The sequence below is a fragment of the Ammodytes marinus genome (assembly GCF_949987685.1).
Source record: "Ammodytes marinus genome assembly, chromosome: 7".
Taxonomy (NCBI): domain Eukaryota; kingdom Metazoa; phylum Chordata; class Actinopteri; order Uranoscopiformes; family Ammodytidae; genus Ammodytes; species Ammodytes marinus.
The window spans coordinates 23119869-23147125 of record NC_137211.1 but is presented as its reverse complement, the minus strand read 5'-3'; the positions used below and the strand labels follow the sequence as shown (position 1 = coordinate 23147125).

Sequence of the window (27257 nt, the reverse complement as noted above, 5' to 3'; positions counted from 1 at the left end):
AGGTTGAATCTCACCCTCTGTTGCTTCAATATTGGCCGATCTTAAATACAGTAAGTACATTTATGGAAGTGCAATAATTAATTGCTGAAGCAACCCTTTGCATTTTTATACATATAACCATCCTTAGTTCTGGATTTTAACTTTAGGCCGACAAACAGCACAGCTAAAGGTGTATCCGTAGTAATATACTGTATTTCATGAGCTGATTACCATGACATCAGTGAATTAGTTAATGTAGTCACAGGTTGTATCCTGCATGTCTTTAAAACTTGAGTAGTTTAACCAAACAGAACCTTTAAATTCATAGCTCTTTCATTTTCATATTTCCATAGCTTTTCCCAACGATGAACATATAAATACATATTTAAAAAATGTACATTATTATGGCGGAAATAAATTATTTTTTACTGTTTATTATGCTGGGAACCAATTTTCTAGAAAGGCTGACGTGTGTGTGTGTGTGTGTGTGTGTGTGTGTGTGTGTGTGTGTGTGTGTGTGTGTGTGTGTGTGTGTGTGTGTGTGTGTGTGTGTGTGTGAAACCCTGATAGTGAGAAAATATGAATTAGAATTAGAAAAGCACTTTCACTGCAAAATGTGCAGGATAATTAGTGTTTATGTTGTTTACCAATCAGTGGCAGCGTTAAAAACACGAAACTGGGTCATTCAATCTGGACAAACAACTTTATTTCTGGTAATGCATCTATACACTGTACATTCAGTCACTGTAGTATATAAGCATAGCTATTTTCAAACATAATCTCATAAAGTCCTTTACTTTACAATATAGTCCGTGTCGTGAGAGAAGGGGAGGATGTTGTCGGAGGAGGGATGAGGAAAAAGGCGTGAAAAGATGAGGGGAAACAAGGGAGATAGATGAACAAGCCAAGCTTTTTTTTCTCATACTGTATATGTGGCGTTAATAAATGGGAAAGCTTACATTTACCTCTTACATAAAAATATTTCTAGAATTGTAAGGTTTATATAGTATTAGCAGCAGCATAGGGCTAAAAAGATACATGAGGATGAGGGTGGGGGGGAGACAATCTGCAAGGTGGCGAAGTCACATGTGTGCGACCCACGTGTAAGGTCTGCTATCTGATACTGAACATACTGTTAAAAAATATATATGAACTGGTGAAAAAAGTCATTCAATATAAAGACTCTACAGTAAAAAAAAAAAAAAAAAAAAAATTAAAAAAATAATGAAAAGAAAATGGATTAACATGTTTTATGTATGGAATATTCTCTTACGCACTGCATTAACTGTTTTTGAAATATCTCAGTTAAAACACAAATTCAGAAAAAAAAAACGAGACAGCTATTGTAAGAAAAGATTTCTTTTTGAAAAAGGAAACACCATGTACATATATTATACAATATCGTAAATGAAAAAAATATTTACATTTGTAAATTCTTATTCAAATCTTCACACTGGCTAGTATTTGTCTGTTAACATGGACTGTTATTGCTGCTTTCACTGTCCATTATTTAGCAAAATGATTCTCCTTTAGAAAACAAGACTTAGTTAAACTGCTTTTTTCTGCTTCTTTTTTTGCACCGGGAGAGTGAAGAGCCAATGTCGTTACCGTCTCCCTTCGTTTGTAGAAAACCATGAGTAAAGTAAACTACGCATAGGCTATCGACTCGTTTGAGTGTAAAAACAACTACAAAATGTACCAATTTTTAGGTCTGCCAAAGTCGCAGAAGCAGTGTTGTTCTCGGAGCAACATCACTAATGTTAGATTAGAAAAGGGCTTTCAACACAATGCCCTCGTTATTATCCACCTCGACGAGTCCGCTTCCAGACAAGTCAACAGACTGGGAATAAACAGTTAAGTCTTTATATTTACAACCCAAAGTAACAATTCACCCAAACAAGTGGCTTTTCAAGGTCTTCTATAAAAAAAAATTGTTTCAACATGCATATCATTGATTTCAAATGAAGAGGAAAAAAAGCACTCATTCAGAAAAACAAAGCCTTAGGCGTCTAGCATTTGTTCAATTGTTCTCTGCATTGAAAAAGAAAGTTTGTAAACTGGTTGTTCTTTTAGGAATACTGATACAAAGAGCTGCTAAGCAAAAAAGGGTCTTTTAATTTGAAACCTGCAAACAGGAAGTTGATGAGAGGCCCAGCCCCAACAGCTTCATCATCAGTTTTTCCCCTATACTCTGGAAACCTTCCGCCCACGTCCAGGCACTTGAGGTTGTCCAGCATTGTGTTTCAATTTTTTTTCTTTTCTTTTTGTTGTCTTTTGTTTTTTGAAAGTGTGACATTTCTTTTTTCCTTACGAACAGTATACTGTGTGTTTGCTTTTTTAAATTCTTCTAAATAAGACAAATTGCTTTATATTGTATAACACAATAAAACCCTTACATGTACAGTATCAATGCCCAATAACTGACTATATGTATGGCAAACTTCTTTCGCAACTTTCATGCATAAAGAAAATATGATTTTTCTATTGAAAAAAAAAAGAAGAAGTGAACATAACAGACAAGCAATAAAATATCTCCACATTTAAAACAACATCAACAACCAAAGGAAAAATAGCATTAACACAATGTACATTCTGATTGCATTGTACCCACGATTTGATGGCAGACCCATTGGCCTCTGCCTTTGGAATAAAATTGGATTTTATTCTTCTTCTGTCTCTTTGTTCAGGCTCCTAGAACAATTCACCTCAACAACACAAGTTATTTTTGTCACCAAGTTTGGACAAATTGCTTCTGAAATTTGTCAATTATATTACAAAAAAGAATTGTGAATGCGTGGCCCAAAAAACTTTCCAACAATCCCAGACTGCATCAGCAAGCAACAGGTGGAGCCTTTTTTTTTCTTTTCCGTTTATTTACAATTTGCCTTAAGAAAAAACAGAACATCAGTATTTATTGAAGATGCATATAATCAACAAAATGCTTACTGGATTTATATGGTAGCAGTCAATGATTAAGATGATGTTTTCAAAAGTAAGATTGAAGACAATAGTGGGAGTACAATGCATTATAACAGTATTTTGTTATGACAAAGTGCGATTCATTATTGTAAAGTTACAAAAAAAACAAAAAAAAACATATATTTATATTTACATTACCTTAATTTAATTCAAATGAACATTTGTGGTTCTTTGCCAGGGGGGCCTCATGCAGCCCACTGTGATTCAATAGCTGATGGTTCTGATTGGAGTAAAAAAAAAAAAAGAAGAAAAATAAAACGTGCCGGCTTTCATCACTCAAACGTTACAGGACGATAGAACAAGGCCACACTCACATCTGGAGTCTTTTATCTTTAGAAGATAAAGACTTCAGGGTTTTGACCCATATGCTTAAAATAACATGTGGCCACCAAGTGTGTGTGTGTGTGTGTGTGTGTGTGTGTGTGTGTGTGTGTGTGTGTGTGTGTGTGTGTGTGAGTGAGTGGTTTAAGGGATTAGCAACTAGCAGACGGCGACTGTTGGATAATGTTATTGATCATCCAAAACAAGTGCTCGCTATAAAAGGTGACTTTATCCGGCATGTTTTGACTTCCAAATCCCTTACCCTGGGCCTCTGAGGGAGAAAATATCAACCCTGAACGTAAGCACACCCACTAGCCCCAGAAATAAGGAATAAGTGATTCAATAAAACAGGAAAGACGGAAGTCCCTCAAAACTTGGAACCCGATTGCTTTTTCCTCTCAGTGGACTGCTATGGCTTCCTGAAAAACCGACAAAACCACGGTGGCACTGTGGAAAGTTCATTTTGCTTGTTTTTGTTCATCTCCTAATTTATTTGTATCTATTATACTCTTTTCTTCACACTCCAATAGCACAGAGAAAACTTTGTATTTTTTTTTCCTTTTCTTTTTTCATTATACATATCGCTATGTAGTCTCTTAAATAGCTTATAATGTGTTCAAAAAGATCCATCTCCATCTCCATCTCCGTCGCGGTGAGGGACTGATGGTGAAGAAAGTTTTTCGGGGGGGGGGGGGAACTGTGGGTTAAAAATATGTGAGAGCCCCCCGTCCGTCCGTCCGTCCGTCCGTCCTCGTGGCCACAACGCTATAACACCATCTCAAAACAGCTGTAGAACTCTCATACAGTAAGGATCAGCGTTTATCCATCACAGACAGTCTGTCCAGAAAAAATCTCACCCCAGCAGAGAACATACAGGCACAACAACGTTTTGTGCCATACAACACATCATCTGTTTTTCTTTCCTTTACTCGTGATCCAGTTTTCAGTTCTGTAACGTTGGAAGGTGCGCGTCACAGTCAGTGCTTGGTTTTAGAGTCACACACTGTATTTCCTTGCTGCAGCATTGTACTTTGCTGTTTTTCACCAGTCAATTTCCAAGGAAAACCACGCACTTTGAGAACACAGGTCCTGTCATTCTTCTCGGAAATAGTCTTAGTATGTTTGTGTTATGGCAGGTGGTTGAGCGTGATTGGACAGTGTTTTTCGAAGTGGCCCGGGGCCCTGGACTCCTATTTGTGTGTTTATGGGGCAGAAGATGTCAGGGTGGGAGTGGGGGGGGGGGATCGTGGCAATGGTGGTGGTGGGGGATGAATGGTTGTGGGTGGCGGTTAAAGATGGCCGCCTATGGGTTTTAGTTGTCATTGGGTGTGTTGTTGTTGGGCGTCCCCCCCTCCTTGTCACTGCTTTTGGGCCAGAGTTGCTGCTGTAGCTCCTTGACCACGCGCTCCAGATGCTCGCGGGCCTCGCGCTCCAGCAGCAGGTCGGCTCGGAGCTGCTCGCGGTCGGCCTCCGCGTGCTGCAGCTTCATCTGGAGGTCCTCGATCTGCAGAAAACACATGGAAGGAAACAGTTGAATGAATGTAATAAGGGCAGATCTGACCCCAGGACAGTTTGGAGACAATTGGTCCTACTCCAAAACAACAGAGCTGTTTACATAGGGGGTGAGTTAACATCAATAGTTTATGTCGGTAATATCCGAAATTGTTACTACGGAAAAAAACTAGGAAGTAACTGAAGAAGCAGAAAACATGGACGCCTCAAGAAGAATTTCAACTCTGCATTAATACAACTGCCTTGAGATTGACAGGACTTGAAAGAAATCACTGCTGGACTGCCTCCATGGAATCATTCACTTTTTTTCTCTATGCATTGTTAAAAGTTTCTTGCCGGGTTTCCAACCCATTTGGGCTCCAAAAGCACTAATGTGTGAAATGAAATGTTGGATACTTCCTTGTACCTCCGTCAAGTGGATTTCTGTTTATGCCAAAGAAAAATATAAAATTCTCTGCCTTTGATAAATGTGGAGACAGATGCCAGAATTCCTACAATGAAACCCAGTGTGTAATCAGTTTGGATCGGCTTCAAGTTTGAACATATATACTCTATAAAAAATTTAAAAAAGCATATACTTTATTTTTCGGTGTGTTATAATAACATGCTGAGAACCAAGTATTCTATTTTAATGGGAAGTATACAAAGCTTAACAACTGATTTTTGAATGGATACTACTCGATTTACGTCAATATAACTTTCAGAAACGCAGGCATGAAATAAAGATTCAACATTTTTTTTTTCTTGTATTTCAAAAACAGAGTCTGTGGTATCAAGCTGAGAAACAGATGGCCCTTTTAGGCAGAATGATCTTTTGAGAGCACGGAGATAGCACGGCTGAAAGCTTCTGGGAACTTCCTGTCCCGAGCCCAGGCAGTGCAGGCAGCAGGCAGCAGCAAACACAAACCGTCTCTACACCATCTTGTCTTAATGACAGCCTTTCCAGAGAGACGACTGCAGTCTCTGCAGGCACAAACACAGACGCAGCTGGAGAGCATAACCTCCCTCTTGTTTTGTCTAATCTGCATTTCCCATGGTGCCTGAGGGAAGTCCACGTCTCTTCCTGTTTCCTTTCTGCAGGGGGACTTATCATATGTCTGCGCACTTGAGGTTACACCCATTTACTTTTGACGGCGAAGAAAGGAGGAAATGTGTTTTTTTTTTTTTTTCTTTTTTTTTCTTGCCTACTGACCTTGAGAGTATTTGAGACAGTGAAACTCTGAAACGCTGTAATTACTCTGGACTGGCTGTTGACACAATCGTCTAGACCTTCTACCATATACTCCAGGTTGGACATGCAATTGTCCGTCCACGTGCACAGACTTAATAATGGATTTAAAAACGTGCCATGTTTCCCAAATGTATCATCAAGAAATACCAAAGTCTAATTTTAACTTACAAGACTTTCAGCCCGACGCTCTGCCTAAAAAGGTGGAGTCAGCGGTTCTGGAGAACGCTTGTCGTTGTCAAAATAAATGTTTCTCTTTTCTACATAAAGAGTATGTAAACAACAGGAGCTGGACATTACCTGAGCGGAGTATTTAGCGCGCAGACGTCCGGCCTCGCAGCCTTTATCACAGACCCTCAGCTGCCTGGCCTGCTCCAGCTCTCTCTTCAGACGGACCCGCGACTCGTTGGCTTCCTTCATCTTCTTCTCGCTCTCCGCTCGCAGGCGCTCAATCTCTTTCCTCAGGTTTCTCTTCGCCTCCGTGGCCTCCCGCAACTTCTCCTTCTTGGCCACCCGCAAGAACTCCAACTCCTGGGAAGAACAAGAGAGGGTAGAATTTAGCCAAGAGTGTCAGTCTCAAGTTTATATACCTATTAAATAGCTAAAGAAATGTCCATATTGTTTTTTATATAATTGACATCATTTGTCCCCATGGTGCTTATGCAACCAACCAGTGTCATGGCCTGGTGGATGTATCCGTCACGTGGCTTTTCTACTTTGTTTCTGAACTGTTTCTGACACCCGAGAGCCGTGGCTTGCTGCAAGTAGGCGGCAGTGTCCATGTCAGTGTTTACAATGAGCAAAGTCAGGGGTGAGGGCAATGCGTGGGCTGACAGAAGTAAAGTTTCCTTCCTCAGAATCCCCGACAGAGAGAGACAGAGTGTGTGTGTGTGTGTGTGTGTGTGTGTGTGTGTGTGTGTGTGTGTGTGTGTGTGTGTGTGTGTGTGTGTGTTGTGGATACACGCCCATAGCCTACTCATGGGAACGTAGCAGTTGGGACAAACATGTCTATCATCAAGCTTTGTTTGGTTGCTACAAAAAGAGTGGGAAGAAACAACCCCACCCCCTGACGGCCTTTACTCTAAAAGAGACTTTACATAAGGAACTCTTTCAATATAGCATCAGTGTATCATCAGGATTGGGGTTAGAGAGAGTTCATCTAAACATATAGCTGGAATTATGCCAAAAGGGTTGTTCTAATCTACAGTAAAGCCACTGTTAATTTTTTTTGTTTGTGGGTTGCTTGGATTTTGCCATTACCTCTCCACAGCTTCTCCAAACACTGGTGGAAAGTGAAAGTAGAATACTGATGTGCTAGAAAGCTACTTTTCTCTTTTTGTTTGCTCAGGATGCATCTCGTGTTGCTCACCCCACACCCACACGACTCCTTGGGTCTGCACTTTTTTTTTGTTCTCAGTCCAAGACCAAAAATAAAAATGGAAGTCTGGCTTTTCCTTTTGCAGCAACATCCGCTCTCATTGTCACCGCTTGCCAACTCATGCTAAGCTTTGTGGGACAGCGGACAACTGACTTATAATCTCTCTCTCTCTCTCTCTCTCTCTCTCTCTCTCTCTCTCTGTATAATAAAGTTATTTTATCACTATGCACATCAAAAGTGCCTTTGTATGGTTGAATTTCAAAAAGGTTGGGGACACATTTTAAGGTTTGTATACGTAATCGTAGGCAGCTAGGGGTGGGAAAATCCCCTCTCAGGCAGCAGTGATACACATCATGGTGCATTCACTTTAATCTGATCTCATATTATGAAAATACAGCTTATCAGCTTTATAGACACTAAATGATAATAGATCCAAATACTGATGGCTAACCAGTAAGTCCGGGTGACAGCCTGAAATCATAGGGCCGTCACCGTGGGCAACACAGGAACAATGTTCATAACTGATTGTTTCTGTAATTCTCCATGTGCGCTCTTCAAATATTTGCCCAAGAGACAATCACTGCCTCAATATGTTTACCCTGACACATTTGACTGGTTGGTGGCCTTGAATGGCACCGAGGTTAGCTTAGGTAAAGCAGGTTGATTCCTATATGTGGTATGTTAATAACATTTAAAAAAAAAAAAAATTAAAGGTGCACTATGTAACTTTGGGTGTGTCGGAGAAGTGAAACACAAGGTGTATTCTCATAACTGAATAAACAATCTTTCCTCACAGGATAATTGGATCCCTGGAACCCTGTTTGAAGTTAGAAAGCTTCCTAAAAAGTGACAGTTTCACTGTTGTTTTTTACAGCAGCATGGGCCCACAGTTTGGTTTACAAACATATTATCGTTTTACGTTTGGTTCCAGGTGCCTCAAAATGATTAAGTTTTGATTTATGATGATATAATTATTAAATCCTAAGAATTCCATGTAGAGAAATATATGTTTTTTTTAAAACTAACTGCAGGCTCTGCTAATGTAAACAAATCCCCCTCCGCTGAAACTGCATAGTGCACCTTTAAAATGTTTTTGATAGAGCTGTTATAAAGGCTTTTGTAATGTAATGTAATAAATCCTATATCAGGTTCAGACCAGTCATGTCGAGGCCAAGTAGGTTGCTACAAGGCGAGTCCAGATGAAGTCATCAAGATAACTCCACACGTCATATATCCTGTCAGGCAGTAACGCCAATGTCAAGCTAAGTGTCAAGACGGGTCAAGAGTCAGACAAGTCAAGGTCAAATTGTGACTTTGCTCAGACAGAGTGCAACGTTTTTAAAAAGTCTACAGCTGTGTGTGTTTGGCTTTGGAGTTGTTGGAAAGTGTTTCTGTCACCATAGTAATAGAACTATGCAGGCAGTCTCTCCCTCTCTGCTACCAGTCTTTGTGCTGGATCAAACAACAAACTGGACTTATCTCTGTACTTTGAACAATTGTCGCACCCAATCATGTCAAAAAATATATTTTTTAAAATCCTTTTCAAATGTTATAGCTGGAGCCGGTAATGTTATAATATAAATTACTTATATCACTTTATTTTAATTTTTTAAATAATATTATTATTATTTTTATAAAAACTTTCACACTTCCACGACACTTACTCTGCTTACTGCAACCAGCCAATAATGCAATAAGTTACTATTTAATGGGGAAAAAGTTATTACGTTTTTGGTTCAGACATTTTAGGCTAGGATGAACCGATTTTTAAAATTGTTTGCACAAATACTACAAAGGAGCTGCAAGTTCAATAAGCCTTCATATTTCCACCTGTGAAATATCTATTTAAGCTATTGGCAAGTCACTACATTTTTTCAGAACACTTCTCACATTCAGTTCTCAACATGATTCTGAATGAATGGAGCTGCCCCCTTTACCTGCTGGAGGCTGCGTTTGGCTTGCAGGGCGGACCCCAGCTTCTCCTCCTGCTTGACTCTCATCTTGACGATCTCGTGGAGGAACTTCTCCTTGGACTCTTTGGAGTCCAGGCCGCTGTCCAGAGCCTGTCTGAGGCTCTCTAGCTCAGACTCCAGGCCCAGCTCAGGCAGGCTGCTGCAGACAGGGGCTAATGGGAGGACACAGGGCAGCAGAGCGCCAGGGGAGGACAGGCTCTCCATAGACGTGACGGTGCAGACGGAGCCCTGCTGCGCGCCCGGAGAGCTCAGGTCTTTAGCCGAACTGCTGGACGAGGTGAAGGACGGCGATGACAGCGAGGACAGGGACGAAGTGACTGTTTGGGGGACGGAACAAGAGACACAGGACAGTTAGTCTTTAAATCAGAGACAGATTATTTGACATTTTTACCGTTTGTTTTTATTGCACCGTGGGTCATATAGAAACGTCATTTGGATTCCTCAGTATGTCTTGGCACATATTTTGGAATTGACAAACAAAGCTGACTTTGACTTTGAGATTCAGCTAGTATGACTGAGTGAAAAGATAGTCAATATTGTAAGAATAAAGTCATAATTTCACAAGAAGAAATTGTAACATTATGAGAATACTCTGGTAGTTTAGGGCTGTGTTATTTTAGAGAAGTTATATCTTTTGTCTTTTTCCCCTTGCATTAAAATGAGGAACGTGGAACATCTTGTGAAGTTATAACCTACTTTCACAAATGACGAAATGCTTTATCTTTTGTGCATATCAGCAGCACCAGAAAAATGCTGTCGACTGTGTGTGTGTGTGTGTGTGTGTGTGTGTGTGTGTGTGTGTGTGTGTGTGTGTGTGTGGCACGGCCCGACACCTGAGACAAACAGTGAGTGACAAGGACATCCCCAGTAGACTGCTCAGCCTTTCATTTTGCAGATTAGATGTGTTTCTTGATTTAGGTTTTTTATTCTCGTAAAAATTCAGACTTTTTTTCTCGTAAGATAAGGACTCAGTCGAGAGCTATAGTCAGTCCATCCTAGTAATAAACACTGTCCAACACATGTAGATGCTTACAATCGTCACGGCTCTCCACTTCAATGTCCACCTCGGAGTCCTTGTCTTCCTGAGTGGGTGGTGGTGGTGGTGGTGGGGGTAGTGGCAATGGCAATGGGAGTGTCAGAGGCTTGCTGGCAGCAGAGGGAGGAGGGCAGGGGGCGTCTGGTGGAGGGAGCTCCCCCGTGGCTCTTCTCTTGCGGGGTCTGGTGGAGTTAGCGCTGTGGGCATGTGCGCTCTCTCCTGGAGCTTCCCCTCCACTCGGGTGGGAGGTGCCGGGTACGGAAGGGGACATGGGACCCACCTTCCCCAGGGGCAGCGGTGTGAGGGCCACATTGGGGGCCACCGCCTTCTCCATGCTCTTGAAGTTGTAGAAGCTACAGAAAAAAAAGGAAAAACCAGACCAGTTTAAATGAACTGTGTGTCTCATGATGTGTATGTGCAATAACTAGAAAAAAACCAAGGTTACTCAATTAACATGCCGAATTCTGCAAGCATGTGAAATACACAGCAGGTGCCATATTGTATATATGGTCCGAGTGGAAGAGCCTATACGCCATTCAGGATAGAGAAAACATTCAAATCAAATGCCTGCCTGCAGCTCTCTTTTCCTCCCACTTTATGGAGAAACTGGGCCAGATCAACTGTGATATGGCATCACCATGCCAAGTGGGTGCCCACAGTATGAGTGTGTGCGTCAACATTTGTGTGTATGTGTGTGTGTGTGTGTGTCTCAGTGTGTGTGTATGTATTTGTGTTTGTGTGAATGATGGAGCGTGGGAGGCTGCGGTACAGTCAGACTTGACCCCTCTGACACCAGCCCACCCAGACAAGTGAGAGAGCATGCTGGGAGCTCATCAGACCCAGCTCAACAAAATGGCTGACGTTTCTCTACAGTCTAGATATTTCATCAAAATTCATTAGAGCAACTGTTCAAATGTTGGTGAAGTGCAGTTTTGGTGAGATTGTCTTCATTTCACATTGTGGTTATTGTGTGCGTAGTGCCGGGGCTCACCTGTCTCTCAGTAGAGCCAGTGGGTGATTGGAGGGCTCCTTCTCACAGGCAGAGATGTGGGGGGACCACGGTCTGAAAGCTGAGGGCCTCTGCCTGGGCTGCATGCAGTTGAGCCCCTGAAAAGAAAAAGAAAGAACGTCACATTCAGTTATTATACTAAAACCAGTGGGTTCAGTAACACTTGCTTCATTTTTTCCACACAGTTAGGACTGGATATTGTTCACTCAATTTACAAATTCCTTTTTACATTTAACTATAAAAGGAAAATGTTTTGAAATAAGCAACCGAGGGTTATGACTCTAATGAGACTTTCAATGCGACCTTTCAGAACCTGACATTGTGATTATTACAAACACATTTTGCGGAAAGGGTTTCGAGGTATGATACCATGCACTATATAACTCTGTTCTAACGATATCTCCAATGGTGGATTTTTTTGGGGTGTGAATATCAATCTTCGCAAGGGACATCCATCATTCCATTTTTGTTATATTCTGTTACATTGCTCGCTCAAACGTCGCTCCATCTCCACCGGTAATATAAGTGAATCCACGGGGCTACAGTTACCGCCCCTCAGCTAGCACGGCTCGCCAAATCTAAATTTAAGCGCTACCCTCATCCGAAAAACTTCTGTATAATATTACGTGACATCTCATCTCATGCCCCATGCTTCATCATCATCACCACCATATCCCCCCCCCCCCCTTAGCTTAGCAACACAAACCTTATTGGAGGCGGCCAGCGACTGTAGCCAATCGTGTTGCTTCTCTTTGTCAGCCAGCGAGGATTGCGATGGGAAGTCCTCATGTTTGGACTTCTTGATCGGGATGGGATCAGACACCTGGAAGAATGAAAAAATTAGTTTTACTTTTTTTTGAAAAACGTAGGATACAGTTGGCTTTATTTCTCTTACAAGGGCCCTCTAGATAGAGAAACGAAATTCAGTCTACAAACAGAAATAAAATAAACTGTACTGCTGGTCGATCATTTGGCCCACATGCTGTAAACGCACCACATGTTGGGTTTCCCACTTGGCAGCTGGCAAAGGGCAGTCACACTCCAAATGTCAGTGAACTGAAAATGGACCCAATAGTGTCAGACAGACCAATAATGTGTGTTTGTCTGATAGGGGTGTGCCAACCGAGGTGTCTGATAGCTGTGAGTGTGAATGAATGTAGGTGCAGTGTTGACTTTGTCTGTACGTTTGTGTCGTTTAACGGCCGGGAAAGTTGTTTCAAGGTTACCAAGTTATACTTGTAGGCACACGCACATACACAAACAACGTCCATACACACACACACACACACACACAAACACAAATGCACACGCACGGCTATGTCAATGTATCACGCACGTCACACACAAAATCCAATGAAGCTAGGTGTGTTTGCTCATGGGCAGCCAAGAGAGGAGGCAAGAGGTGACTAAGGCACTGTGTGTGTGTGTGTGTGTGTGTGTGTGTGTGTGTGTGTGTGTGTGTCTATATCTGTCTGTCACACACAGATACACCCATACAGACAGACAAGTAGAGGTTTGTTTCCCTATCCCCCATTAGGCTGGCTTTGTGGCTATGACCTCAGCCACTCCAAGCTGTGGCTGTCACTAGCTGCCACACACACACACACACACACACACACACACACATACACACACACACAGAGCAAATTCAATGCATTTCTGATTAAACAGTGCATGTGCAACAAAGAAAAGAAAACGGTATTCAGCATTTATCAACTGAGTGGAGATTGTACCCCTGTGTTTGGTTCAACTGTGGGGATTTGATGCACATTACAATTATTTTCTTTAAAGGGATTTCTAATCGGACAACTTTTGACTATGATCTTACCGACACATTGTTGGAAAAGGACACAACTGTTGTGAGGTATATTATATTGTTTGAAATGAACATGCAAAAACACATCCCTTAAAATACATGTGGAGAAAAGCAATGTATTCTTATTGGCCACTGAAATCAGTTACTGTTTCACTCTGGAATAATCATACATGTTCTACGTTTCTCTCTCTACATATATATATCTGTATTTAGAGGTCATGTGTTGGAGTGGAGGTCACTCATATAATGCAGTTCTGAACCGGCTCTGATAAAAAAGACACCAATATTTATTGAGGGGAATATACAGTATTATACTTATGCTCTCTCTCTCTCTCTCTCTCTCTCTCTCTATTCTTCTCTCACTGTGAGGATCTCCCTCAGGAATCTACAGCATTCTGCCAGCAAACTACAGCTTTGTGCAGGAGTAGGCAGAACACACACACACACACACACACACACACACACACACACACACACACACACACACACACACACACACACACACACACACACACACACACACACACACACACACACACACACACACACACACACACACACACACACACACACACACACACACACACACACACACACACACACACACACACACCACCCCCCTACGTGGTGTCAACAGGTGGTCATTTGTAACAGGGTTAGACTATCTCTCTCTCTAACCTTCTCTATCCCTCTCTCTCTCCTTCCCTCCCTCCCTCCATACCTCTCTCGCCAATGTTGGCAGTGTCATGCTATGCCACATGTTTGTGTAATCAGAGCTGCTCTCACAGGAAAGTAGCGTGGCTAGACAAGCAAATACCGCTAAGGTCTGCTGCTGCTGACGTCACGTGACAGCTGTCCTCCATCCACCACGGCCCTGATGTACAAATCCATGACTTTCAATGACTTTCCAGACCAATATCAGAGTGCTTATATGACCAAAGAATCTTCTTGTTGTCCTCTTCTGGATTGACGTGTTTCACATTGTAACACAAAATTATTTACAACCCAATTGCTTTATATTTGTGTTCATGTTGGGGTTAAAAGGGTTGTGTGGTGTAATAAATATGACAGCCACTACAATAGCGCAAAGGAGGCCGGCTGTGGTTGGTCCATTTGTGGGTTATCTAGAGATGAAGAGATACATGCCCTACATATCAGGGCAGCAACACCAGGCTAGAGGCAAGAGGCTATAGCCTGCAGTTCAGCCCAGAGAGTGGCTGTGATGTCTCACACACACACAAACAGACACACAGACACACAGACACACAGACACACAGACACACACACACACACACACACACACACACACACACACACACACACACACACACACACACACACACACACACACACACACACACACACACACACACACACACACACACACACACTTTCTTATTCCAGCCTTGTTAGACAGACACACAGACGAACACACACACACACACACACACACACACACACACACAGACTGCGCTGCCTCTGGGCAAAGTCTCTGTGCCACGTGCCAGTCCTCGTCTCGTGGATCACCGGTTGCCAACGCCGCGGCTTTTCCATCAGGGTGAGATCCGGCCCTGGTAATCTTGGGCGGGGGAGAGCGTTGGGGGGTCAGCAGTTGGCATCTGAGCTTGCGGGGGCTGAGCGGCAGAGGGGCGGGCGCTTTACGGAGGGACAAATCTGCATGTCTAGATTACTGAACAGCGGGACTGAGAGACACCAAGCAAACAGACAGACTGGGTGGGAATCTCTTCTTCTTCTTTTTTTCTTTTTTGAAGGAATTATTTGTGATGTCTGTGGCACTGGCTATCATGGGAATAGTCATGGAAAACCCCATGGTCTAATTTCAATTTAATTTGATTCAATTGAAATTATCCTATGATAGAGCATAGCATAGCATATTACCATGCAGTTTCCTGGCTTTAAATATTATCCAATGGGGCTCTGAGGGTGTGTAACATTTCTCAAACCTGAGAAATTCTCCCTCCATTCGACACACGTGCACACTCATAGTATCAAACCCCTGACCGACGGGTGAGTGAGACACTTTTATTGGAAACTTGACAAGGCTCTCCTGTTAAGACCCCCGGCAGGCTAACTTCAAAGACACACAGAAATATATCAGTGTGTAAGTTAGTTTGTGTGTGTGAGCATACATCGCCGCACACTTGGCAGTCCGCACTCTTTATGATCCAGTGTGGATTACGGAGAATAGACAGGATGTCACACTTCTAAAAAAAGGCTTTCTGATTAGCAGAGGTGTGTGCTAGACGTGCCCAGACTGTGCCGTATATGTGCTGCACGCTCTCCACACACACACACACACACACACACACACACACACACACCCACAGCTCACACTGAGAACACGACACCTCATACTATCTACGCAGTGGCATGACATCGGTATCTGGGAGATGACATTGCCCTTTCATTAAAAGTCGGGTATTTTTTCACTGAAACAAATGCTTCCAGTGAAGAGTCGCAGCCCTCTCTGACATTCATTTTTTGCCCTGATATTAGCTGAGCAGTGGCACAACATATCAGTACTGGACCTTTGAAGCACATATCTGCCAAATGCCAATTTACAGCCCCTTACTTCACACATGGCAGCTAGGAATAGCCCCTGCATGAGAAACTCACAAAGCCTCAAGTCATGGGACAGCATATGTGGAAATAGTGAGAGTGGCAGGCTCGTCTCAGCTGCCATGGAGGGGGGGGGGGGGGGGGAGGCACAAGCAGGGGCTCATGTGTGAGCATGTGTCTGGGCAAGTCGATGTGAGTGTATGTGTCTTTTAGTTAGGTTGTGAGCGTGTGTGTGAGCGTGTCAGGTGCGTGTGAGTGTGTGTGTCCGTGGCAGAGACAGGATGGGTGGAGTGATAACAGTCTTCTTGGTTGAAGACTGTCTGTGCCTTTTGAAACCCTCGCAGTTTAAGAGAACTTCCTGTCTGCAGGCCACTAGTGTTTGTCACAGTGAGACAAAATACTACGAATAACATTTTTTTTTTTTTTCAAATAAACGACACACATTAAAGGTCTTGGTTGAAATCACTTATGTTGCTCTAAAAATCTTAGCGTCTCAGCGTCCCTCTAATGTTTCTGCAGTGGTCGTGTGTTGAGAAAAAATAAGCTAATTTTCAAAATTTCCCCGCCAAAGATTTTCATGCTCAAGGCATTCAAATGAATGTGACTTAGACCACAAAGCTACAATACAAGAGATATTTTAACTCCCACCTGAAAAGGATCCTGCAGATACATTCAGCCCAAGTAAAACATATACACAACTGGTAGAAAGACAAATGAGGAAATGAAACTTCTCAAATATACTTTGTTATACGCTTTCACAGTGTTGACCTTTGGGCAGTTAAATAATATGTTTCCTCACCAAGATGCAGACGTTCTGAATATGTTATCAAAGGTCCCTGGTGGTTCCACTATGGGGAAACATGGCTATTTAAAGAAAAACCAGAAGGAATGTATGATTTCAGTTTGGCATTGGCAGTGCGTTTAGGAAACTCACTGCAGGTTCTTACATCTGTAACTTTTTTTTAAAAACAAATTAGAAGGTTTTCTTTTGTGAGCAAGTGAACCGATGAAGCAAAAGGTCACACTTTTGGCTAAAAAGGATTCAGTCTGGATAGAGGTTCTGCATTGAACTATGGAAATTGGAAGAATCTATTCTTAACACAGAAAACAACAAAAGATAAGCCTGTAGCTTTTCTCTTCATCAAGACAAGTTCAAGGCCTTTAGCTCCAGGCAGAGGTGAAACTATTGTGGTGTCGAAATGAAGTGGAGGAGGGGAGGGCAGGAAAAGGCCACTGAATTCTTTGAATAGAGCGGCTCTTGTGACAGACAGTTTTTTTTACTTGTTATGGTGAGTTTCTGTTTCTTGACACAACCTGTCATTTTCATATGCCCCCCCCCCCCCCCCCCCTCCTTGTTTCATTTTCTGCCACTCCCTCCTCATGCGGTCTCCCCGCCCCGACTCTATTCGTCTATCTGTCTGAGTGCGTTTCCTGTGTCATAGATTACAGGATGTCCTCTACAAACAAGCTTCAAGATTCCAGTCGCAGAAAGACAGCAAGCAAATAATAAGTTATAGACGGACACTTTAAGAGTCACTGGTCAGCACAGTGGCCTAAAGGAGCTGCCAGTACAATCCCATGAAGCAAGAAGGTGGACATAAAACAATCACAATCCATCTAAAGTAAATACAGTGCCCTATAAAATAATATAACTTACGACATTTAGTGTGTTCTACATGTCAGTTTGGCATTCAGGTAATCAAACCAAGATGCAATTGTTGTACTTGGAAGTCAACTTTTAGAATTGATTAGCCAATTATGACTCTTGTCCGTAGCTTTCGAAACAGCATGTAATTGTCTGCCTCGATGTATGAACTTTGCTCAGATGTCATTGAGAATCTTGGTACTCGCTCTGCTTAGGAAGATTGTGACATGTGGTGGGGAGAAGCCCGGACAGGTGGGCCTTGAGCTAGGACTGATTTGCAATAAGAAAAAAAAAAGACCTACCAACCTTGCCAATTCAATTGAACAATGCAGGGCTATCCAATGTCATTGCCATTCAAGGGTTATCATAATACTTTCTGTGATACTGTCTGTGCAAAACATGGGTGTAAAATGCCACCGATCACTGTCGCCATTTCTCTTCAGCAAGAAATCTTTTTGGGCTTTGACCACATAATGCGGCTGTCAGAGACAAACTAAACAGGTTGCCTAACCCAACAATCCCCCAGACGACAGCCAGATGAAAGGGCAAACAACCTGTTTTCTCTTGGCTCTTGTCTTCACTCAGGAGGGTGAACGGAGCCGCACCCTGCCTGTGACCTGACTTTGGCCTCCCCCCTGCATGTCTTGCTGCGAGAAGGGGCCCCATAGTGGTGGAAACTGGGAGGGGCCCCTTCCTGCTCCAGGCAAAGTGAGAGCTTAGGGCTTAGCTCACCTCGTTCAGCGTCGACCACACAAACCCCACATGTGCTGGGAAACAAACAGGTGTCAGACAAGACGTCCTTCCACTGTTTATGCAACAACAACAAAACAAAAAAGGCTGTGCTGCTGGGAGGCTCTGGCTGAGGCTGAATTCATTAACTGTTGGCCTTGGAGCAAACAAACATGCTGTATGTAGCGCTTTAGTTTCTCCCATGGGGTTCTGAGCAGTTTTTTTTTATGTCTGCTACATGCTGAGTTGTTACGAGCAGTTTTTAGGAAGGTGAGAGGTGAATTTCCATCATCCCGCTATGCTAATTTCACAGTCAGAATGCCATTTCATCCTCTCCTCATAACTGTGTGTGTGTGTGTGTGTGTGTGTGTGTGTGTGTGTGTGTGTGTGTATAGTTGGCTGTGTAGGTGTGTGTGTGTGTGTGTGTGTGTGTGTGTGTGTGTGTGTGTGTGTGCGCGCCTGTGTGTGTGTTTGCATGTGTAGCTCTACACCCAGACGAACATAGGGGATAAAAATAAAGCGAGAACACACGGTGGCTGCTCACTCGGGTGAGATTCCTCGACTGTGTGTTTGTGGGTTAAGCACGCACACACACACCGCGCGCACACACACACACACACACACACACACACACACACAGAACCAGAGCTCCAATTTTGGCAACTAGTTCATCCCACCATCGTCTCCTTGGCTGAGGAGTCACAGAGAACAATAGGGCCTGTGTCTCCGATGAAGTAAATAGCAAAAACACTTTGCATAGCTACAGTCTAAACTAGTGCGGCACCACACTGCAAACTGCAAAGGATTCGACTTTATCTTATTATTCAAGGCGCAGTTCTGACTTCAGGATGAACTGGTTTGCTGACTACACTTGAAATGAGCTCATCTAATATTCACTTTGATATGGTGAAGTGAAGTATTTTTTTTCTCCTGCGCTCAGCACATAAGTAACACTGTTTATTCACTTTCAGTTTGGAATTATATTAGAGCAAGTATTGACTTGTTGAGCCTGTTTGAGAACAGTGTAAGGAGTCGAAGACACCTGCCAGACAAAAACTGGCAGAGACTGTGTGCGTGTACATGAGTGTGTGTGTGTGTGTGTGTGTGTGTGTTTACAGACAAATGGCAGATGTTCAGACTATCAGGTAGCTGTATATAGAGAGGAGGCCCCAGCAGTACCTGCCTGTACCACCTCTCCCCACATAACCCATCATTTATCCTATTAGCAGGGAAGCTTCTCCTACATTCCCCTGCCACTTGGGGAAACAAAGAACAAGAAGACATTGCTTCCACAGTCCTAGCCAAAAGCATATTGTAGCCTATTAACACTGCTGCTACATAGCAGTATGCCAGGGCTCCTGTCATCTCCCAGTGTTTTCCTGGAGGAGCAGTCTGATGCTAGAATTCTGACATTTCAATTGCTTCATATTTCAACATTTGAATTTAAGATTTCTCCCCCCCCAGAACACTGTATGGGAGTTAGGTCTGCTGTTGTTCCTGAGGTCTCCTCTTCCAGGAAGAGTCCAGAGAGGCTAGTAGACAAAACAAAAGGAGAAACCTCCCAGAGCCGCTGACGCTAGTTAGGCTAAAGGCTAAATGCTCGGAGCAACTGGAAGAAAAAGAACTGACGGATGACAAAATATTTATTTATGTTATGAAATGCAAGGAGAAAATGTCTACTTAGAAATTCAAAAATGTGACTACAAGTACAAATTGCGGGACATACGATCACGTTATTACCAGCAGTTACTTCATTAAACAGTTGAGGTTCAAATGGTAGAGGCAATGCTAGACTAGCTAAGAACCCACCATCTCAACTCTTCAGTGGGGAGCTATGGTACACCATGCTATATGAAGCCAAGCTAGACTAAGCTAGGCAACTTTTAACACAGATGCGAGTCCCCTACTTCCTAAAGGAAGGGGGCCAACATTATCAAAAGGTTTGTGACTCAGTTTAAACTCACTGCATATGCAAAATGGAATGAAAACAAGCAGCTCTATTTTAGCTAGACCGTCGTAAGCCTGTTTAAGGTCATGGTAATGATATATGGTACCAATAATTGCAAGGGGCACCGCATTTTCACACCCCGTGGAGGAACATGCAAATGAAATAATCAAAATTGTTTGTTTTTTCACAAGTTTCACATGGCAACAGTGCTATGCATGGAAAGAACTGAGAGAAAGAATAATGAGAGGAAAGGAAACAAATGACTTCTCTTGTACCGCAAGGCTTCCCATTGCTGCCTGGAGTGGAGGCCATGCAGAATGCATGCATGCACACACACGCACGCGCGCGCGCACGCACGCACGCACGCACGCACGCACGCACGCACGCACGCACGCACGCACACACAGAAAGTGAAGGAAAGGGAAGAGATTGGGAGGTTTGGGAAGGGAGCAGGGTCTCCATTTCCTCTCGCCAAATTTGCTTTGGCAAGTCTTTCCGTGGGAATGATGAGGGACCAGCTCTTCTCAGCCGGAGAGAGCCAGGGATCGGCCCACCGAGGAGACGGAAAGCTCAGAAACGTAGGATGGGGTGGGGGAGGGGTAAGTAAATACAGCTGGACTTTTCCATGGCTTTTCCTCCACCATCCCTTTCCTTGGCTTTTGCTGTTTTTAGAGGGGATGAAATGCTAACATTTACATGCTAGTCGGTTAGGCTGGATGTGTACACTGTAGTGTAATCAAAATTCATATCTATTCTATTTTAAACCTCTACACATTATTCAGTGAAGCCTGAATGAAACAGGATTTATGAGGCCTGAGGATTTCTTAAGAGACCGAAGCAGTTTGGAAATGGAGAAATAAATCCAGAAATAGAATTCAATGTCCCTTTTATGATCGTAGACAACAAATGTTTCAGAGCATCTAAAAGCAGGGTAATAGAATTTGCTCCATTTTTAAAGTTGTTTCTAAGCCCTGCTTATGCACTAATGGACATTTGCATTGATCCAGTTGTGTGTGTGTGTGTGTGTGTGTGTGTGTGTGTGTGTGTGTGTGTGTGTGTGTGTGTGTGTGTGTGTGTGTGCGCGTGCGTGTGTGTGCACGTGCGTGTGTGTGGATACAATTCTATATGTTTATACGATTTCATATAAAGATGTCTGAATACCTACTAGTTTATAATAATAATATATGACAACCCAAATCTTTATAATAACTGGTCCGGATAAATATCAGATCCTTCAGCCATATATATTTCTGTTTGTGGTTGGAAAGCCTTTTGTCCAGTTTATATAATTCTTGCAGTTATAGTATCAACTATATTCATAATTCCGGTTGATTGACAAAGGCTGTGATGAGCCAGAAGTATGTTTGGCACAAGTACTGTGGACTAGCAGCAGAGTAGCAGAGGAGAGACGAAAATTCCAACGTTTACAGCCCTCGTAAACGTTGCTTTCTGGTTGGAAGAAGGTTGTAGGAGGAATCTGCTGATGGTTCTTTTCCTTGAATCGCTTCAAAAAAGCTGTCCTGTTTTAAAAGAGGCCAGATGTGAATTATACGGGTAACGAGGGGAGGATTGTGTCTGTGTGTGTGTTTGTAGGAACGGGGGAATGCAGGGCATAGGGCGTATTTCTGCTTGGCGCATAACTTGCCCTAAGGTTGAGGTTGCTTGTGAAAGGGTTAAGTTGCATGGGTGAGCAAATACATAAATAGCACCGGGGGTTGCGTTTGGCATAGACGCTGCAGCAGCCAGCTGGCATGGAGGCTGAGGGCGTCCATGCACACATACACACAGAGCGGCAATTTGATTTCCACGTATTACTTACGGGGCACTGGAACAGACGCAGGCACTTTGGGTACCCCAGCCCAGACTGCACCACATGCCTTAACATGTGACAACCTAGCCAAGAGTGCTGCGAAAACATGCACGCACGCACACACACACACACACACACACACTCACGTATGTTTGCACTCTTGTTCGAAGACACACTAACTTGAGCACACATACACACAAATGCAAACACACCAAAAAAGAAACAGCCTACTCCCATACATCAAAGGAGCTGCAGCCGTAGAGTGAGGCTGCGAAAACAGGCCTCATCCTATGATGATAAATCACATCCCAAAAACCTAAAACAAACTCTCAAGCCATTTTAACTGCACTTAGATTGACACCCCCAAATGAAACAGATGACGACAGGGTGCTCCTTGACACCCTGCCTCCCTGCCCCACACATCCTTTTGAACACACACTTTCTCCCAGCAGGAAGCGTTCACTCATCTCAAAGGATTAAAACAGGTTCTCTGGAATTACGTCAGGGTACAATTTGAAATCCCACATGGAGAAATAGTCGTGTTCCTCCTTACTTGTGTCCACAACTGTTACCCATTCATATTTTAGAAGTTTAAGAGGTCTGGTTCCTCCAAAAGAAAAAGGTTAATATTGGTTTGACATACTGTGGAGATCATCATTTGTCCTCGGTCTGGCAGTTTTGCGTTGAAGGGATCCTGCCGCTCAAGAGAGGAGGATGAGGGGGGATTTAAGCAAAGGGTCGGGGCCCACAGTCAAATCCCGTCTCATCTTACAGGCATCATTACGCCTGCTAAAGCCTCATCCCTGGAGCCTTCCACTATACCAGGGACCGGGACAGACCAACAATTACAGTCTTAACCTCTCTCTTGCCCTCTCTGTGTCTCTCCCACTGACACCTATAGCTGGAGGGAGGGCGGGAGGTTAATAAAGATGCTGCCTCACGGGAGACACTGAAAGCTGCTGCCATTACAGGCTTTATCTGCCCGAGCTGACCCTTTTTCCCCCCCGTCTGCAGAATGCACTCAATGATTCCAAGCCACATTTTTACTAAAAGGCTAAAAAAATGCATCATAAATAATGAAAATTCCCATTATGATCTGATATTTTACTGATCTATAGAGTTTATAGAGCTGATTAGGATGCAGCCGGGACTTGTAAGACTTGATTTTTTTCCGTTCAGGTGATGCTTTCCAGTATTACAGCTACAATATAAATATAAAAGGGCTCATAGGGTAATACTTTGCAGATTGGAGTGGTCTGCTGTGACTCAGAAAGTGTAAATGAATGGTGGATAAAATAAACAGGCCTGCGGCTCTCGAGACGGCGAAGGTGTTATGATGGTGTTAGACAGAGGATAATGGAAGGCGTGAATCAAACAATGTGTGAGTCTAGTAAGGGTCCTCTTCTTACCACATCCACGGGAGCACCTGGAGGAGTGGTGAGCCACAGTAAACACGGAAGGTCACTGGCTTGGAATGAATGGATAGATATGTGTGATGATTACCCATGTTAAGCCATGTGTGTCCGTGTTTACAGCTGTAAACACAGTGAATGGGTGTATAAAAAATAACTATTCTACCGGAAAACATGTAGTATTTTCTAATGTAGGAAGTCAGCTACTGGGACAAGAGTTGACACACATTTCCAAGTAAAAATCCATAAGTCTTCTCTAGCAATTCATCTCCTTAAACTGGAAGCCTTTCACCCTGATCTGTTGAGTTGCCGGGGATTTGGGCAGTTGTTGGGCAGGATGTTGTGGGGATTAAGGGCTGTTTAAGGGATAGACACCAGAAGGGGTCGGCAGTGATCGTCTGCTGATTCCGCCTGCTATCTGCTCAATCCCCTTGAGTCATCACAAGGTCGTAGATGAGAAAACCGACCCGAATGGAGAAGAAACGTGTTATCTCACCCTGAACATTCGGACCGAAGGTGAGCAGCTTTGGACCTTTAGAGGGTATGGTGACAGACACTGCAAGGGTAATTGTTTCTAGGGAGGGATAGGTCACTGGTTCTTAGGTTTCGATATTCAAATTGAAAAAAACAATAGCACGTACATTCCTCCAAATCCTGGGCAATTGTCGTGCTTTCACCAATAAACAATTAGATTGTGTGGAAAATTTTGAATTTAAACTAAATCAAAAATCGGATTTATAATGAACTTATTTCCAAAAATATCAGAACTGATAAATGGATTTTTTTTCTTCACACAAGCTCCCCTTTTAGCTACTGTATGCTCCATTTTTCCAATTGGTTGTTTAATGACCAACTCCTCACAGTACACAAAACAGCTAGTCTTTCAGAGACTGCAGCTCAGATGGCCAGAAGCTACACTCCTTTTCCTTCCTGTCTGTGGGGTAGGATTAGGTCAGGCTGTCAGCTGTTTCAGACACCATGTCTAGCCACCGCCACTCTCCTGACCAGGCCTTCGCCTGACAGGCCCTGCTGCCTGGGACCTGCCTGCTTTTTAGACAAACCACTGAACACAGTGGGCGCTCACAAGTAGACAGCAACTCCCTATATGCCACATAACAAGGCGGCTGTATCTATTGATGGCCGTGTTTGTTGTAGTTGGGCATTAAGTGGGCCAAGCACGGCCGCACTAATGCATTTTCAGACATGGCGGGTCAATTAGAGCACCACACACTGGGCCCATCATCTAAGATGGAGAAACAAGCTCTTACACATGCTGGCTGCTGAGATGCAAGCTGTGGTCTTCAAGTGTTATTATGTGGAGAGACTGGGAAAAGCAAAGGGGGAGGGCGGCGAAATGAATTAGGTGTGCTGTGTAAAACTTTACATGCTGCCTAGAGGTTACTTGAATCCTCGGGTTTCAAGTAACCTGAGGATTTAGTATATATATATATATATATATATATATATATATATATATATATATATATATATATATATATTTAAATATGAGGATTTAAATATATATAATATAATATAATTTAAATATGAGGATTTAAATATATATATATATATATATATATATATATATATATATATATATACATATATATACACACACTAAGCGATGTAGATTACAGGAGACAATAGAGGGTAAAATTGTTTTGTTTTGTAGATAGAGAACCCTCACCATTGATGCACTGTACTGATATACTGATGTGAGCCCCTCTAAAAGACCCACCCTGCCCTGATAAATGCCCCATGTTCAAACTCCACACCCTTGGCTTGTATTGCAGACCTTCCGGTAAAAATCTCAAGTCTATTGGTATGGCAATGAGCCGTGAGTTATTGTTTTTGTCTTGTTCTCATTACCACTGCTGGTCTATTTGAAGTAAGAGTTTGCAATGGAGCCTGCTGCTGCGTAGCCTTTTACATCTCACTTCCAGAACACACAACAACAAAAAACAGAGGCTGAAGTTGCTCAAACAAACAAGCAGGCAAATTGAATTGTCAGACAGGAAGTTAGCAATTGCAAGATGAAGAAAGAGAAGTGTTTTAGTGAGAGGAATTACGCCATGTCCGCATAATGCTAAGTGGGGAGTCTTGGGAAAAAACTTTAAGAAATGAGACGCCCGCCACGTTTCAGTAATGCTGCAGCAGGAAACTGTGGCTATTACAAGTCATTAACCCACAGACTGGAGTTTCAGCTAACACTTTTCTCCCACAGGGGACAGGGCAGAGAGCATGGTGATCCCCATCTGTCGCACTAGCCATAAAGGTATTTTAAGGGGGTTAAGGGGGCGGAGGGGGGGGGGTATGCCAAGACAATCCGAAAACTGTCAGATGCATTTTCCTGAGGTGAGAGACTCTCCATTGAAACCCTTGACACACTCCACTAAGGTGAGAAAAAATGGCTGCCACTGCGAACGTGCTGCATTGTACTGAAGTCACATCTCAATGTCTGCAGGGCTCTGTCTGCTGGCTTACTCGGGGAGTGGATGCATAATGGTCTGGGGTTGTTAGTGAGCACTCCAGTTGCGCTGTGATGGGAATGTTTTCGACAGCTTTCAGACACTTGGCATTAATGATGTTCAGCATGCCCTGTGGCCAGCTCGGAGATTTTTTTTTCTCTTTCTTCCCCCTCCAATCAGTGTGCTGAAAATTTTTACAAGCAACCACGCAAACCTGTAGAAACATGCCGTCTCTGCCAGATTGCGGCTGTTCAGGCGTATACAAGTTAAAGTAGTACGATGATGAAAGGAAAGTAGATGTTCTTTTCAACTACTTACTTTATCCTGCTGAATCTTCTAAAGTGCCTCTACCTAAACATGTAAATCAAAGTAGAACACTATTTGAATTCATAAAATAAATGTTGAAATCAGACATTTTCCAAAAATCTGTAAACGGATTTTTGTTTCTGCACTAATAAGTCCACTAGGTTTCAAGTAACATGAGGATTTAAATATTCCCAGGTCAAATTACAGTAAATGTATCTGACAGCAAAAGTGTGCAATTGTGAATCCAGTCCAGGTTCTCTATTTGAATTATATTTTTTAAATAATATATTGATGTCATTTTCAAGGGATACCCCTTGTCCTTGTGGTGTGGAACCAGTGAAGACTTCTTTTAGCAATGCTTTTCTAAGTGGTCATTACAGTGAGTGTCTTTTTTGGGTTGTGTTGTGATGATGAAATTCTGGATTCTGTGGATGGTAGGTCATGGTGGCCATAGCTGGCCTGGCCATGCAAACTACTCATTTCTGCCTTCACAAATCCAATCCAATATTAGCCTTGGATATTACATCAATATCTATTTGTCAGTCCTAAAGCAGTGGCAGTGGCAGTCCTAAAGCAGATGACTCTATTGAAATCTAACAGTAAATTTTATTTTGGCCATGTTGAAGTAGGGTAGACTATGATAGGTGGAAGCCTAGTTAGAGCCAGTCAGACAGAGCGAACAGGAGGGACGAATCAATGAGCACCAGAGGCTCCCTGAGGGCCGGTATAGAGAAGGGAGGGTTATTGTAAATCAATTGTCGGCCAATTCATTTCCATTGATAGCATCAGAATAATGACATGCCGTAATAAAATGGTAATCAGGGCCTTTTGCTGCAGGCGACTGAGAGTCGTTTGGCATCGGAGCTGCAGGGAAAAGTGGCAATGGCCCACATTCTCCACTCTTGCATTGCCTTTTCATGTGTGTGCATTAGCAGTATTTGTTTCGATAGCACATGCCATTTGTTGTTGTTGTGGCTGGACAAGTGTCTATGTGTGTGTGTGTTTTACAGAGGGTGTGTAACTCACTGTGTCCATGAGGAACATCGCACGTGTTGCCTCTGATTTAATCCCCGAGATACGCAACCCAACGACACCGCGGCAGATGGCTCGGCGAGCAGATTTAAATCT

The 27257-nt window shown here is 43.0% G+C and overlaps 1 protein-coding gene across 1 annotated transcript in view; it reads right to left on the bottom strand.

The window, feature by feature from the left end:
• Positions 1-676: 676 nt before the first annotated feature.
• The window catches only part of skia (v-ski avian sarcoma viral oncogene homolog a), a 72949-nt gene continuing 46368 nt past the window's right edge, over positions 677-27257 (bottom strand). Inside the window, exons 2-7 of the mRNA XM_080031520.1 lie at positions 12122-12238; positions 11398-11513; positions 10404-10759; positions 9335-9687; positions 6320-6550; positions 677-4783 (exon numbers count right to left, since the gene is read on the bottom strand). Of these exons, the coding sequence (XP_079887646.1) occupies positions 4592-4783; positions 6320-6550; positions 9335-9687; positions 10404-10759; positions 11398-11513; positions 12122-12238 (1365 nt within the window). The 3' untranslated portion in view covers positions 677-4591. The remainder of the gene's footprint in view (positions 4784-6319; positions 6551-9334; positions 9688-10403; positions 10760-11397; positions 11514-12121; positions 12239-27257) is intronic.